The sequence below is a fragment of the Thermobia domestica genome, chromosome 15 (assembly GCF_964235325.1).
Source record: "Thermobia domestica chromosome 15, izTheDome1.hap1.1, whole genome shotgun sequence".
Lineage (NCBI taxonomy): Eukaryota > Metazoa > Arthropoda > Insecta > Zygentoma > Lepismatidae > Thermobia > Thermobia domestica.
The window spans coordinates 23,430,803-23,447,242 of NC_137468.1; the positions used below are offsets into that span (position 1 = coordinate 23,430,803).

The 16,440-nt window shown below is 34.2% G+C and overlaps 1 protein-coding gene across 1 annotated transcript in view; it reads right to left on the reverse strand.

Moving 5' to 3' along the window:
* Window positions 1-11,846: 11,846 nt before the first annotated feature.
* The window catches only part of LOC145671441 (transient receptor potential cation channel subfamily A member 1-like), a 36,652-nt gene continuing 32,058 nt past the window's right edge, over window positions 11,847-16,440 (reverse strand). Inside the window, exon 4 of the mRNA XM_081740630.1 lies at window positions 11,847-15,466. Within this exon, the coding sequence (XP_081596756.1) occupies window positions 12,712-15,466 (2,755 nt within the window). The 3' untranslated portion in view covers window positions 11,847-12,711. The remainder of the gene's footprint in view (window positions 15,467-16,440) is intronic.

Genomic DNA, 16,440 nt, shown 5'->3' on the forward strand with positions numbered 1-16,440 from the left:
TTATAAGGTGCCAAAAACGTTTAAAAAAACAGTGAACTTTAAAGGTCTATAGATCCGCTAGTATTGTACCCATCGTTGTCGGGTCAAGACACCGCTGAGGAACTAGTATGTGAACTATCCAAATATCTATCTTTCAGAACCTCCGGTACTTGCACAATCATTTTAGAGAGGCTGTTTGGAAGTACCTTATCATTCTCCATTTACCTCTCTAAAAATTGGGGTGCAAGTATTGGAGCGTTCTTAAACATGGATATTTAGATAGTTCATATACTAGTTCGTCAGTGATGTCTTGACCCAACTATGATAGGTTCTATAGTACTGGAGCTATGAACTTTTACAGTCTACTTGTTTCACGTTTTCTGCACCCTATCTCCGAAACTAACCACTTTTGAGCACAGGTCCATATGGACTTTCTTTCTTATTTTGATGTAAGGAATATGTCTCCAAAATATTGGGACACACTTTTGTAACACCCTGTGTAATATCGGTGAATAAACAACTAAAATTTTTGCCTCCAAATTTGGAGTATACACTCATTACACTATTATGGAAAAATGGTTTACGAAAATTATAAGAATGTTTAGGAGAATAAGAATATAAAAGATTGTTTATTGTTATTAAAGAACAAGATGATGTAATAGACAACATCAATTTTAACATATTTAACATACTATAAATATGTTAATCCTTTCCCCTCGAATTTGTTTTGACACAGCAAGCTGCACAGCTCGGATTTATTTTGAGATATACCCAGTACTTGAGTCGGCCAATACAAATACTCGTCGTAGCCCCCATTTGGTTGGCTTCTGCGGATTGTAGCGCTTAAAAACTATTCTCCCTTTGAACCCCACTGTATTTTCATCAATGTTTACATTTTGTCCTGGCACAAAAAATTCCCTAAACTTGTTGTCAAGATGTTCCACAATGTTTATTATCTTTGAACCCCTTGCAGGAATACCTTGTTGCATCTGAGGTGTTTGGGGGCACAAGTGAAGCATCCAAAAAAATTTGATAAAAACTATCGCGGTTGAAAATGTCCTTATAAAATGAACATTTGTCCAACCATTCCTCTGAAAAGTAATCTTGTATGTTTGGTTTAGGATTTAGTGTCATATTTAGTATTACACCCAAAAATGCCTTCAGTTCAGGAACTGTCATGTCATGCCAAGTGAACCAAATGGACCTTTTTTGTAGTGACATTTGTATCTTAGACTTAGTATACCTGTTTGTTTCATTTGTAATTTCCTCAAGCAAAGTGTCACTAAAAAATAATTGGAAAAATTCGATTTCTGTAGTTGGCCTTCCCAACTGGTGTTTTATACCCGGAATTTCCTGTGAAGAGTATTTTTGGAAAATCTGCATCATCATTACTATAGGGAGTCCAATCGTTCCTTGTCAACACATCATCTGTCACTTGGTCATCATTTTCATTGGAATAGGAAGATTTATCACCACTACTTTCTTCACTCAAACTATCATTATTTAAATATTCGCTACCACTATTAATGAAATTGGTATCTAAGGAGTTGAATAGACGGCCAAAAGATGGCAGAAGTTGTCGACTAAATCATACAAGCGGGGCTCTGTCGACATGCGAGTAATTAAAGCGTCAAAATTAGTGCGGGGTAGCCCCGACATACGAGCGGAGAGGAAAATCTCGAATGTCGGGGCTCTCGCCGCATTCGAGGGGAAAGGGTTAATACTGATTACAATTATAATACGTTAATACAAACAATATTTTTAATATATGTCAATGTTGCATAATATGACTAATACAATCATATACACTCAATATTTTCATGGTGGGTACTTTATACACATATCTATTAGCAAATTCTTAATAACAACTCAAAAATTTAAACCATATTTTTCTGTAATCTTAAGTTAGATCATTTGGTGTAAATGTATGCGTTTGTAACTATTTCGTATTTTGCTTAGTCTAATATTAAAAATATCTCTTTCGTTCTCATCCGATGTTTGTATAAGTGAAATAACTCCGAGTCATAAAATAAGTACAATTTTCTTTGTGAACGATAGTTTAGTATACCCAAGTATGTGATGGGTATTATTTTAAAATCTTCATTTTTTCAAATCTTCAATGTATAAGCTTCCTTCTCTGATACTTTTCATATTGTTCTTATAGCTTTCTTTGGCCTCTTAAATGGATTTTCTCTCCAGAATAGCTATTCCATAATAATGATATGCTTCACGATAAAGCAAGTGAAAATATTCATATTCTATATTCTATGATTAATAAATTTTTCATTCGTGAGTATTTTTAATTTCCTAGTAAACTATTGATATTATATATATATATATATATATTGTATACAAGCAGACACACTTCTCGTCTATTTTCCATGACAGAAGATATTTAGTTCTAACTTATAAAGTACCAATACACAACAAACAGAAAGTAAATGAAAGAATTCATAATACCATACAATTTCCTTTCGTTTGATTTCCGTGGTTTCAAACTTTCATCTGTGAAACAAATTTTTATTATGTTCTCACGTTGAATAAAGGTATGTTTTCCTCTACTGTAATTACATGTCATGCTTTCTTCTGTTAAATTGTAACTTTTTTTTTTCAAATTTTGGTCTTAATTTTACATTGAACTCCTCTCACCCTGTTTGATGATGACTTTAATCGAAAGCAACACAATACTTCAGACAATGTGATAAATCGCTCATAAATGTTAACAATAATAGTTTTACGTAGTTGAAATTGTGATTCTTTAAAATATCTTACACTTCCACGCTTTCGGTCCCCTCCTGGAGACTTATTCACAGAGAATGAAATAAGAGGAACAATAAAAACGTCAAGGAAGCGAACTCACCAAAGTATACCAGCTCAGACACACATCGTCGATTGCTGTCGGTCAAACCTCAAATGGTATTGAAGCAGCTGTTCTATTGGTGAGTGCATTACTTTGTCCTTGATGTTTTTATTGTTTTCTTCATGTATTTTATCCTCCATGAATAAGGCACTAGGGGAAAGCTGAAAGCTTGTAAGTAATAATAATAATTTAAAAAAATCCTGTAAAATATCTTCAGAAATCAGAATTTCAAGCCATTAAAATGATTACACAATACTTATTTCCTCTCAATTTTTGTACCTTACAAAATTTGTCATAAAACTCAATATTTGTCAGCCTCACACTTTGTGAACAACGACAGGATCAATACTAATTTATATTTCCCATGAAAAGAAGAATTACCATTAAAGAGAAAATAGTTGTGGTGTATATTCTTCATGTATTTTCTAACTTAGACGGATAAAAACAGAATATTATTATACACTAAGTCTATAAAACTGAGTTTTAGGAAACCAAGAAACGGGCTTGAAAACCATGTTAATGTAATTAATAAGTTACAAGAGACCATATATGTAGATAAAAGAGGGGACGGCCGATTTTTTTTATATACATCAGATCCTCTGTAGATCTGAATTCTATAGCACAAAGAGTGATAAAGTGACTGACTGGTTCTGGACACAGTTCGGGTACAAACTTACAAGGCACTGGTTCGAACCAGGGACTCTTCGCACCAGAGGTGTGGAATACTTGCGTAACAGTTCATAATATATGAAGAGTATCTAGTTTCACTGTTGTGAAGAATTAACGTTTGCTCATTGTTGATCTTATGTTTTGATAGTTCACATATGTTCACACATGTGTCCTGTTTGTCACAATAAGTAGTCACGAGCATGTGCAAAGAAAAGTGTGGAGGATAGCGCTCCGCGTTCACAGCACGTTGATACCAACCAGCTGAGCAGTAACAGGACTCTGAGTAGACATGTATTATTATTATTATTATTATTATTATTATTATTATTATTATTATTATTATTATTATTATTATTATTATTTTCATCCAAAGACAGAGCCACAGAATCATAGGAATTAATGTCCTCTATCGACTTTTTGTTACAATCCCCCTACGGTAACAATATTATCCATCGACTCACATATCAGTTCAAAAATGCGGCTCTTGTTAATATTCTTTTAAATATTGTAATACTTGTTACGTGAAGTACTGTTATACTTGTCTGTTTAGTTAAATAAATTTAAGTTTGCGTTGAATGTATAAAAGAAAACTATTTAATAAGAAATAATAAAGTGTATTTGCACAGTGATTTATCCAGAAATTTGAACTTAGGGGGGATGTTCAAAAAATCTGTGAAGGTGCAATCATTCCTTTTTTTTTTTTTTTTTTTTTTTTTTTTTTTTTTTTTTTACAAATTTTAAAATTCGTTCATGAAACGCACGATTGTATTGGACTTTTTCTTCAGCAAGAGTCAATTAGCGTCGACTTTCTCATGCTTGGTGTGACGTCGAGATGAAATCGTTGGCAATCGATTGATCAAACGTTGTTGTGACGATCACAGCCGTGTAAAGGTTGATTTCCATTCAATCCTGCGTTGCGTGCTTTACTTGAAAATCTCAACTTGTCGAAAGTTAGTTGTTTTATTCTATTGACACTTAAAAACAAGAATTCAAAATCTTTTAAAAACGAAAATAGCAAGATTTTTAATGGTGTCTTTCCGTTCTGCCTAAAGGCCCTCCAGCACTTTGTAGAAAATATTTTAAATGATTTATCTTTAGGCAGAACGGAAATTCCCGTTCTGACTAATCTTTCGAGATGAGGAATTCTGTTCAGGGAGAGATTTCTTCAAGAGAAGTTATCTTTAGTACTTGTAACAGATTCTGTAAGAAGAATAACTATTTCTTTAAGTTTTATCATAAATTTTTAGGTGTTATTCTACCTGTTCTTCTTGGAAAAATGACTAGATGCAGTTCTGTTATTAACAGTGTTATTCACATCTATTTCAGTAAAAATGAATGTGATAAAATAAAAGTTACCTGCAGAGAAATGGAAAATTGATTGACGCAATTCAAAGAAAGCCGTTTGACATTGTAGCTGAAACGAAGATAAAACAAAGTTACTTCAGTCCAGTATCAAGTCATTTCACAACAAAATTTTATTCAGTTGTTTAGTAGTTCGCCTCTAACATGCTAAGGCTCGCAGTCAGGGGCGGTTTTAGGATTTTAATTTTGGGTAGGCCCACTCCCTCGTGTATGGATACACATGAACATTTGCTTGATTAATGACAATAGGAAATTACCTTTACAGTAGTGGTTGATTCTGTTTATTAAATAATTATTTACCATTAATGTGAAAACTAGTGATGGGATTTTTACCGGTAAATATTTTTTGGGTATTTACCTTGGGTAAATACCCAGGTATTTACCCAAATTGGGTAAATATAAGGGTTTTTTTCCTTTCAATCATGTATGTGATACAGATCTTCTTGAGCAGTACATAAAAATAATGAAAAGGTAACATTAGATCCAGTAGAAGCTAGAACAATTGTCAAAAGGCATTAAATTTATTATTTTCATTAATAGAAATGAATTATGTGGTCATTCCTGTTTTGATATTTTTCCAGAGAGCACAGTTTAAACAACGGATCACTCTGATAAAGACTACATTTATTTTTCTGCAAATAAAGAAACTAAGCAAGTACATGGAACGCTGATAAATGCTTTTCTTTTAATTTACATTCTGCAAGTGACTATGGGCGACAAGCCATTACAACTGACATGACTTGAAATATATTTTCTGTTATATAATACATGCTTTAATAACTACAAATTGAACACAGCAAGAATAGGAGTATATACGAAGACTTTCACACTTCCCTACACTTGCTCGCTAGGCATCACAATATAATAAAAAATGAGCTGTCTGAAGCCAGAATGAAGTAACTGCATTTTCATGTTTTGCGGGAAACTAGCATTCTTGGGAACAAAATAGATAAAATGCCATTGGTTAATGGGCTTCACATGACGGTTACGTCAGTTTCTTTAATTAGTTTATGATCGGGTGGCATCAGATTCATACGCGTAATTCAAATGATTCCATGCTTTAATTTAGAATTGGGCAAAATTCAGTTAGTTTTCTCTGGTTTCATACACCTCAATTGGCAGTATCAAGCTAATAAAAGTACAAAAGAATTAGAGAATATTCAGGACTTAGTAGCGTTCTCAAAATATTCTATACACATAAGGGCAAAACGTTATCTCGTTATGAGATGGCATTTCTACCAAGATTACTCACCATATTCATCGGATACATGAAATGAATATATGGAATCATCGCTGGTAATGTCTCCATTTATCTCACATATCTAAGAAGTGTCACTTTCACTGTCTTCTTCATGGGTTCTCCTTTTTCTTGGTACCATGGTGCATTCCAAATGTGATGAACTTGTATCTTCCGATAACTTATTTTCTAAGTCTTCCTGCTGCTCTGACTCAACAGTCTTCTCAGTCTCTTTACGCTGTGTTGATACTTTTGGCTTCTGTTCCCGGTGATGCAACTTCCAGTTATAAGCTATATACGTAATTTTTCCGGCTCTGAAAGCAGTCAGTCTATTCCTTGACTTAGTGTGAATTTTTGAGAAATTACTGAAGGATCTTTCTGTGGCGTCTGGTAATACCGATGCTGTTAATATCCGCTGTGCGACTTCAGATAATGGGTACTTCCACACAAACCTTGCCACCAAATTACTTGGTTCATTTCACCAAAACTTGTCCAAATGAACTTCTTGCCCTACAAACTTTTCTTTACCTTGTAATGTGCGAAATCCTTCATAACATTTACAAGATCTACTTTCATGTTCTCTGCAACCTTGTGTATGAACTCCAATCCATCGAGATCTTGTTCTGGAGTCAAGTCAAACCCCTGTGATTGATGGATGGTTCTGGTATAGTGAATCGGCTGAAGTGCTGTAACTTTTCTGCTTTCGAAATTATTAAGAATATGTGTTTCTTCTGTTTTGGACAATGGGAATTCAGGTACAGCCTTTCTTAATTGTTCTTCGATTTCTTTGACAGCAGGAACAACTCGGTGTATGTTACATTCATCAGATTCTAATATATTTATCCAGGAGACTTTTGGCTTAAGAACATATATTAGCTTTTCAACTGTCACCCAGAAAACCTCATCTTCAAGTAACCTTGCTTTGTGGTCTTTAATAAATGCTGTATATCTTGCAGTGGTTTCATGAACAGCTAGATTATGTAAAGTGATTTTGTAGCTTTCAGACTTTCAAAAGATTGTAAATAGCTTCCTCAGCGGGTTTTACATGGAAGAGTGAGAGAAATGTGAATGTTCTTTTCATTGTTAATTGCATGAAAAGGCATTCAATACCTGAGTATATTAACTATTTCAATAACGACTACAACATTTGCCATAAGTGAGGAAATCGAAGAAAACTTCAAAATATCACTGCAGACAAGGTTCAACGTGTGTGTTTTACGTGACTATGGTTGCAAATGGAAATACTTTTGTTTGACAAGAGAAAAATCCTTCTGCATATTTGCTGCATCATCACAAATGAGAACAAAGAACTTTGCTTGGGTCGTATTTTTCAATGACATCAAATACTTATCTCTAATGCACTCAGCAGTGTGGCGGTTACGTTCCGTGTTGATAAACTGAACAAATATTGGATGGGGGTTTGTAATATTAAAGTTGATTATTCCCTCATTACGAACATTACTCCAACCGCCACATCGAAGATTTAGATACTTGCAACCTTGTTGTCTTTGCATTTCATTAAACTTGGCATCAAATTGTCCCTAAAAATTTCAACTTATTTGACCATGTGGCCATTATTTTGCAAAATATAAGCTATTTGAAAATACTTGTAAATTGTTTTGCCAACCCCTTTTCAGCCATCGTTTTTTGACTCTTTTACAAGGTCATATGGCAAATCCTTGAATTATATGAAATAAAATTACGTGTACATTAATAGAAACACTTGCGCTGGGCTAGGGTAAATGCAATGTCATATATAAGAAATTAATTGTTGAATTTATTACATAAGTAGTTAACTATCCTTTGCCATTTGCAATTTTTATCTGAACTTTGAGACAACTTATAGACACAGCAAGCCAGCAAACTACTCCCTTATCGCTCAACCCAAAACGTAACTTGATATGTGATGTGTGTGTGAGCTTATTAACTCATTAACTTACGTGTGTTACGGTATGCATATATAGGCTACTTACGTTTTCATCAACTGTCATTGTATCCATAAAAGTGATAATGCTACTAGATGAACTTTTTACATTGATGGAGGAATCTTCATATATGAAACTGCATCAAAGTTTTATAAGACGCCCTTGTCAGTAAAGAGTCATCAATGCTTTTATTGTTACTACAACTTGACGTAGGTTATACACTTTCATTCACTTGTTTTGTCCCAGTATTTTGCAACAATGACACAAACTTCTCCCTTGTAAACCTTTTAAAATTGTTTTCTTTAGACTTTCAGGATACTTAAAATATTTATACACATGATCAGACATTTCATTTACATATGCGTGCTTATAGTTTCCATCACATTTCTTGCAATTTACTATATATCATTTCTTACATTATATGCGCAACATTACTTTTCTTTCTACCCATTTTAAGTTATTTTCTCTCCCTGAATAAAAGAAAACTTCGGAAATTGAACTACGATAAGAGGCACGTCTACTCTCAAGTCTCAAATCAGTACCAGTACTGAACTTAATTAGAAAAGGAATGGTTCGAAGCAATTTTACCAGATATATATTATGAGTTTCCAGTGTTGCAGGTTTGCATCTTTGTTTAACCACATCTGTATCTGGAAGATTTTATTCCGCTATTTTAGAGTCCACTATGTCTTCTTATTATGTAATCTTGAAGTTTGTAATAAATACCCATTTTTGGGTAGGTAAATAAAATTTCGGTATTTACCGGGTATTTACCCAATTTTTATTTACCTACCCAGTGGGTAAATACCCAAGTCCCATCCCTAGTGAAAACTGGAAAATATATTTACTCTTTATTGTATCTTTTAGTGTTTATATATTTTTCCAAAATTTGGGTAAGCCCGTGCCTACCCGGCGTACCCGCTACAACCGCAACTGCTCGCAGTACGTAAAAGGTGCCACAGTTCACATCCTCAAGACATGTTTGGCCATATATTAAGCAAACAATGCAAAAGAATGCGTAAGATGACCCTTATCAACGATTATCTGACTTTTGATTTGATTGAAACTACAAAAAACATACAAGTATTTCAATATTGATATTGATATTTTGTATTGCTGATATTTACATTGACAATATAAATATGAAAATAGAAGTATATTTGATACTATTGCACATAGTATAGAATTATGTATATAAGACAAATCACCTGATAAGGTGATACCGAAAAAGGACTTGTGATCTAGAACACTAACATTCTTTCTTAAGAGCCGCCTTATGTATCCTCTTGCATTGTTTACTTAATATATGGCCAACTGTGGCACCTTTTACTTAACTGTGACTCTTAGCTTGTTAAAGATGAACTACTGAAAAAGTGAATAAAATCTTGATGTGAAATAATTTGATATTATACCGAATTAAGTTTATTTTATGTTCGTTTCTGTTAGAATGTCAAACGTCTTTCTTGCAACTGAGTCAACCAATTTTCCATTTGCCTGCAGGTATTTTAAAAACATCACATTCATCTTTACCAAAGTGGATGTGAATAACACTGCTGATAAAGAACTGTGTCTTCGTAATTTTTCTGAGAAGAACAAGAGAATAACATCTAAAATGTATGATGAAACCTAAAGAAATAGTTATTCTTACAGCCTCTGTTAGTATTACCAAACAAATTATTACGAATGCAGCACAAAATTCAAGAGGACAAGTCCAAAGGAAAATTCAGACAAAACGGACTAAATTCAAACGACAGAATCATAGGCTCAGATTAATAAAAGAATGATTTTTTTTTTCTTCAACTGTTATGCATCTAAAATGTTATCTGAAATTCTTCACTTTATGGAAATAACATTAAAAAAAATTATGAAAACCCAATAAAAGACGTAAGACTGTTGTAGTAAGTATATATTTCACATTTTGGTCTTTGCTAAAGAAAATCTTGATCAGTGTTCCAGACTTAAAATAAATATTTATACATTACTCAAATTAAAAGACTGCTAACTATATGCTACCACATAAGAACGACTTTTTAAATTCAAATAGCATCACTGTTACTTTTCGTAATTAAAATGAATGGTCTTACTGTAACATGCTAAACGTATTTCAAATGTATTAAAGGTATAATAAATAGGAATACCCAGAACTTTTCATATGGGTATGTGTGAGAGTAATTTGAGCTAATCTGCCCTTTTATTATAACATTTTTACGTTTTATTGAGTTTTCAGCATTTTAAAAGAAAGAAAAAGTTATTTCATTTAAAAAGTACGATAACATTTTAGATTTTATTTATTTATTTATATATTTATTTATTTTTTTATTTTTTATTTTTATTATTTTTTTATTTTTTATTTATTTATTTATTTTATTTATTTATTTTTTTTGACTCAGACTTGTCTTACAGTTCCTGCATCTGAAACTTTTGACCGGAATGGATTATCATCATTTTTTAATATATGACAATTGAAGGGGGAAAATAATGATTGCTTAGGGTGTGCATTGGTACATCCAATATATACTCCTGTGATTTTGTCCCTTATATTTTGTCCTTGTCAGAATTTTCCTTGGGTTTTGACCGCTTGAATTTAGTTCCTGCCCTCGTTACTACAGCCATTTTATACATGATTTCCGATCTGCATACAAACACGCTAAAAGTCAAGCTTTTCGGTGCTGCATTTCCCTAAAAGTTTCCTCCTCGCATATAATTCCCTGTCTCCAAAGATTAGGCAAAACGGGAATTCTCGTTCTGCCTAAAGAGAAGACAATTTACAATATTTCCTACAAATATTTCCTGGAGGGCTTTAGGCAGAACAAAAATGAATCTTTTTAATATTGTACCCCCTAGTTGGGGAGATGTAAGGAATTTATTTCCGGGGGTGTCCGAAAATTTTAGGAGTTGCTAAGGGGTGTAGCTAAATCACTGTATTTGCATGTGAAATTCTGATTCCTGAAAATACTTTACACTTCAAAAGTTTCGGTACATATGAAAACCTTGTTCACGATGGGGGAGGGAGGAATAAACTTAGCGTAAAAATATCAAGGGCAAATAAAAAAAATAGACTCACTGGAAATACAATACTAATACCTGCCAACTGCTGCTGATCAGATGTCAGAGCAGCACGCTGTGAACTGGTAGGATCAAGTACTATATTATTTTGTTTAGGTAGGAAAACTGCAGGTTGATAGTATTTCTTTCTTTGTTTCATTAAGTCTCCGTAAACAAGGCTCTATGGCGTAGCCGAAAACTTTAAAGTCCAAGGAATTTTCAAGAATAAGAATTTCAAGTAAGTGAAATAGTAGAAAGTAATCACAAACTTTATAAAGATGTAAGAATATAATGTCTCATGAAAAACCTCATCTTCATGCTCTGAGGAAGATCACGAACAGCGATTGAAATCATAGGATAAAATAACTTAAAATTCCTTTTTAGTATCACGTAAATTGGAAAGTAATTGGTTGAAATTTAGCTTAGATAATGGTTTTGGTTTTATTTAATCTGAAAACTTTGTAAAGCGTATAGTTTAAACATATTTCTTCTAAAGGTATATCATCCTACTTGTTAGCTAATTGTACACTCACGAGAAAAATGGTACCAGTATACACATACAGTTTTCTTTAAAATAAATTACAAACGATTGATCAATTGGAAGTACAATATTCAGTACTGTACAGAGAATTACTTTATCTCTACATAAAAATAAATAAATTTGCTCGATTCGTTTCGAAGTTACTGACTAGAGACATGCGAGGTATGAATACCTAGGTGTATTTCTGCTGATGACTACTTTTCTTAGAGGAAATTATTTCTGGTCTGTCACGTTTCTTTATTACCTCTCTTTCTTAATACATTCATCGAATTTACAAATAATCTGAATAATATAATTCTACAATATTTTTTAGTGTATAATGAAAATAAATTTCAAAGATGCCACACATGTTCCTAATAGTGTCACACATATAATAACAGTGTCACATATACGCCTAACAGTGTCACATATACTCCTAACAATGTCACAAACTCTCCTAACAGTGTTACATATACTCCTAATAGTGTCACACATAGTCCTAATAGTGTCACACATTCTCCTAACAGTGTCACATATTCTCCTAACAGTGTCACATATACTCTTAACTGTGTCACATATACTCGTAACTGTCACATATACTCCTAACAGTGTCTCATATACTCCTAACAATGTCGCATATACTTCTAACAGTGTGACACATGCTCCTAACAGTGTCACATATACTCCTATCAATGTCACATATACTCCTAACAATGTCACATATACTCCTAACAGTGTCACATATACTCCTAACAGTGACACACGTATTCCTAATAGTAGTGCTTATACTGTATAATAGTACAGAACATAGTAAAATACAGAAATAAAATTAAAAACGAACAAGACAAAAGTAAGATATAAGAAATATTACGAAATTTAATGAAATCTTTGACCCTGTGGTTATTTCCTGTAGGCATAAGTAAATTTATAAATAGGCAAAAGCAGGTGCAACTGAATGATCACGGAAGTAGAATGAAGAAGTGGGACAACTCCGTGATAAACTTATGGATACGAACCACACGCTGACATTTCCTGAAATCGAAGAAGGTATCCTTCGTCTCAGAAGTAAACTCTCTACCACTGAATTACCGCGCTTTCAAAAAATAAATAAAAATTATGCTTCTGTAGAAATGTCGATAAGTTGCTCATTAGGTGGTCTTCTGGATGAAAGTTCCTGAATCAAATTGTCTATTTTATTATTATAACTCCTCATTACGGATTCAAAACTCTCAAGCTTCCTTTCCGTTCTCATTAACCGATCATTTTCGTGAAGAATAATTGAATTTGATGTTCTAATTTGAGCTGTAAGTTCTTGACGTGATGATTCAACTTGAGCTCTCAAACTGGTTAACATATCTAAAAGCTCATGGTATACCATCTTATTTGACATACGACTAACTTCAGTAAAGCGGCTACCTCTATGTCCATCATCTTCTCTATTAAAACTATCAGCATTTTGCCTACTAAGTTGGGTAATCTTTTTGAACACATCTCGAAAACTCCATTTCCTGTTATCTTTCTTATTTTTCATTGCTCTGGAGACAATATTGTCTTGTAAGGAACGTGGTAAGTGTGTTTTGAAAAGTGATTTTGTTTTAGGAATACCAGGATAGATGGAGAACTGAGTTCGTAATTGTCTTCTATGCTCAAAGAAATTCTTTAGTTTCGAAGGAAAGCACTGCATCAGTTTCTTATGATACGCGATTTGCTCGAGAACGCATATAAAATCGGCTTGTTTTTGTAGTTTTCGTATTTTCCCCTCATTCTTAAGACCATTAATGTCTGTGACAGCTAAACCTACCATAAGATTCATCAGGACAATAGCAGCTAAGATAACAAAGATTAGAAAAATGATTCGACCAGTTCCAGCAAATCCTTGCTGTCGTGCTGTATCGAATAAAGATTCGTAATCAAACTCTGCTGTTACCATAACAAGCGTTTTCACAAATGCTTCCCAAGGACTATGAAATGAAGGCTTGTCTCGAAATTGTACAAAGAAACTGAAAGCAAAGCCGATCACTAAGAAGGCAAATGTAGTAAGTACTTTTATCACATTGACAGCTACTTTGGAAAACATCAGAGCATAATACCCCCAGGTTGGGAAACGAGATGTTAAGAACATCAGTTCCATCCAACTAAGAAGAATAGCCAATGTTGTAACATGCGTCACCCATTCTTCCTTATGATCACACGTAGCAACTATTATGGACATGGGAATACAAGCAATTTTCACCCAAGTTTCATATTCTCGAAAATAGTATCTCCGCAAGTTCACCGCTTGCCAAATTTCATTGAGAATAATGCAAACTATAGAAGATAAAAGTATTACTCTAGATATGTTAGCAATTATGATTTGGGTTTCCTTGTTTTCTGAAGGAAAATAATAGACTGCCGTGACTAGTGTGGAAAGAGACAAAACAAAGCAAACATATAGTCCAAGAAGTAGGCAGAAAAATAATCTCAATTTCCTCCATTTAAGGAATATAAATGTTTCAACTAACGGATGAATTAATAGATCGTCTTGTCGATGTTCATTTCCGCTATTGAGAAGCGCTTTGATGACATTCATTTGTTTATCTCCTATACGTGGCGACAATATGCAAAAATCTAAAGTAATTTGACACTCCATATCAGTAGGAGGTTTTCCGTTATCCTTGATTCTTGAGTCTAAAATTTCTTCCAGAAAGGAAACAGCTTGAGGAATGTTGTTTAAAATATTTTCAAGTACTGTTCTATTTTCACCATCACGTGACGATAAATCTGAACCTGCTTCCAGAAGAAGTCGAACGCATTCTCTACTACCTCTGTAAGATGCCTTATGAAGGGCAGTCTGTCCTCGATTATCTTGCTTATCTATGGTAAGAATGTCCGCATTTTCTTTCAATAAAACATCTAGAACTTCAATATTACCTTCTGCTGCCGCTTCATGTATTGCTGTACAACCGTTGAATGTTTCTGAAGATATTAGGCATCCTGCTTGCAGTAAAAGACTAACGCATTCAGTGTGTCCAAATTTAGAAGCGTAATGAAGCGGCGTCATCCCCTTATCGTCAATTGCGTTTATGTAGTTTGGAGTATTTTCGTGCTTAAGTATTTGAGAAAGAATCTCAGGGTAGCCCAGAAAACATGTTAAATGTAGAACAGTTGCCTTTTGTTCAGTTTTAATATATACATCAGCGCCGGCATTAAGAAGAAGAGATACGCATTCAAATTTCTCACTGCGAACAGCATAATGCAAAGGTGAGTTTCCGAAATAATCGACCGTATTGATAACTTGGAAAGCATTTTCCTCTGCAAGCAGATTTCCTAAAAGCTCGTCGTTTCCCTTTCTTGCAGCCTCGTGAATAACTGTTGAATGATCGTTGGAAATTATACTCACAATGGCGCCAGATTCTAGTAGAAGATCCACACCTTCTTTCCACCCACTTTCCACAGCTAGAAAAAGAGGAGTTTTGCCTTGATTGTTTCTAATGTTAATCACTTCAGCAGAACTGTCCTTATCCAGAAGAAGTTCAAGAATATCGCAAACTCGTAGATTTACAGCCACATGAAACACTGTGTTGCCATCACGATTTTGTGTCGAGAGAGAAGCTCCGACCTGTAAGAGTATTCGTACCGCCTTTGCAGAGCATAGACTAACAGCGGTATGCAAAGCAGTACCGAGAGTTGGTTGCTTCTCGGATGGAAACTGAAACTGTGGCTGCTCTTCTGTGTCTACCAGCAGTTTTCCCAATGCTGCAGAAATTATTCCAGACCTCAGAAGTCCTAGACCTGTACTGACCGGGGTGATAGGTTGGAGCGGCAACAGCGATGAATTTCCATTAGCCTTTGAAAGTGTTTCTAACAGAAGATGAATAATTTTGAAGTACCTGGAAGAATATGAGAACGAAAAATTATGAATCAGAAAGTGTAAGCATAATTCAGTATTGGTGTGCACAACGACTTAAAATCCAAGATAATTATTTGTTAACTTGAGAAGTTATATGGAGGCAAAGTACTCCACACCAAATACAAATTAAAACTAAACTAGCTGAACCTGCGCTCTCTACACAGCGCACTATTCACATATGAGCATGAATCTCTTGTCATTCCTCATATCTATACATGTCCCTTTACAAACACAAGTGAATGACGTCTTAATAAGAATCTGCAAGAGGTATCATAAAAGGGAGATTTTTCCGATCATTTTTTCAATATCTCGCACCGTTTGCAAGATTTGAGCCTACTTCCGGGTGGAGTTTCTAATCCATGTATAATCAGTGTTTTTTTTCTTGCATGCAGTATGTAATAAGCAAACATATTACACACAGAATTAATTAATGTCAGTGATATATGGTGTTCATTGAGCAAAACACTCCAAGCAATAAAGATTCATCTTAGGCTGGAGAAATGGTTATCCTTTGTTTTTCATTACAATTTGGCTATGAAACAAACGCCGGAGAGATATACTAACCCCGTATACAAATATGTTGTGTTGGAATGTATAACTCGTAGGATACGATGCTTTACCTTTTAAAATTTCAATACTTCCAGTGTACTCCTAATAAATGTAATAAAGATATAACTGCCATTTTTTTAAATAATCAGTTAGAACTGAACAATCTACACAAAATTTGCAATCGATCAGTAAAAACGACATCTTTCTAGAGCTTGTGGCTTCCGAGATGTTGTCAAAAGAATTGCCCACAAACAGTGGCGTAACTAAAGGTTTGGGGGCCTCCCCGCAGACAGCGTGGAGTGGGGCCCCTTCTTTAATTCCAACTTCACGATTTGGGGGCCCCTGATGGCTTGAGGCCACCTCGAATTGCAGGGTCTGCGGGGACCTTATTTACGCCCCTGGCCA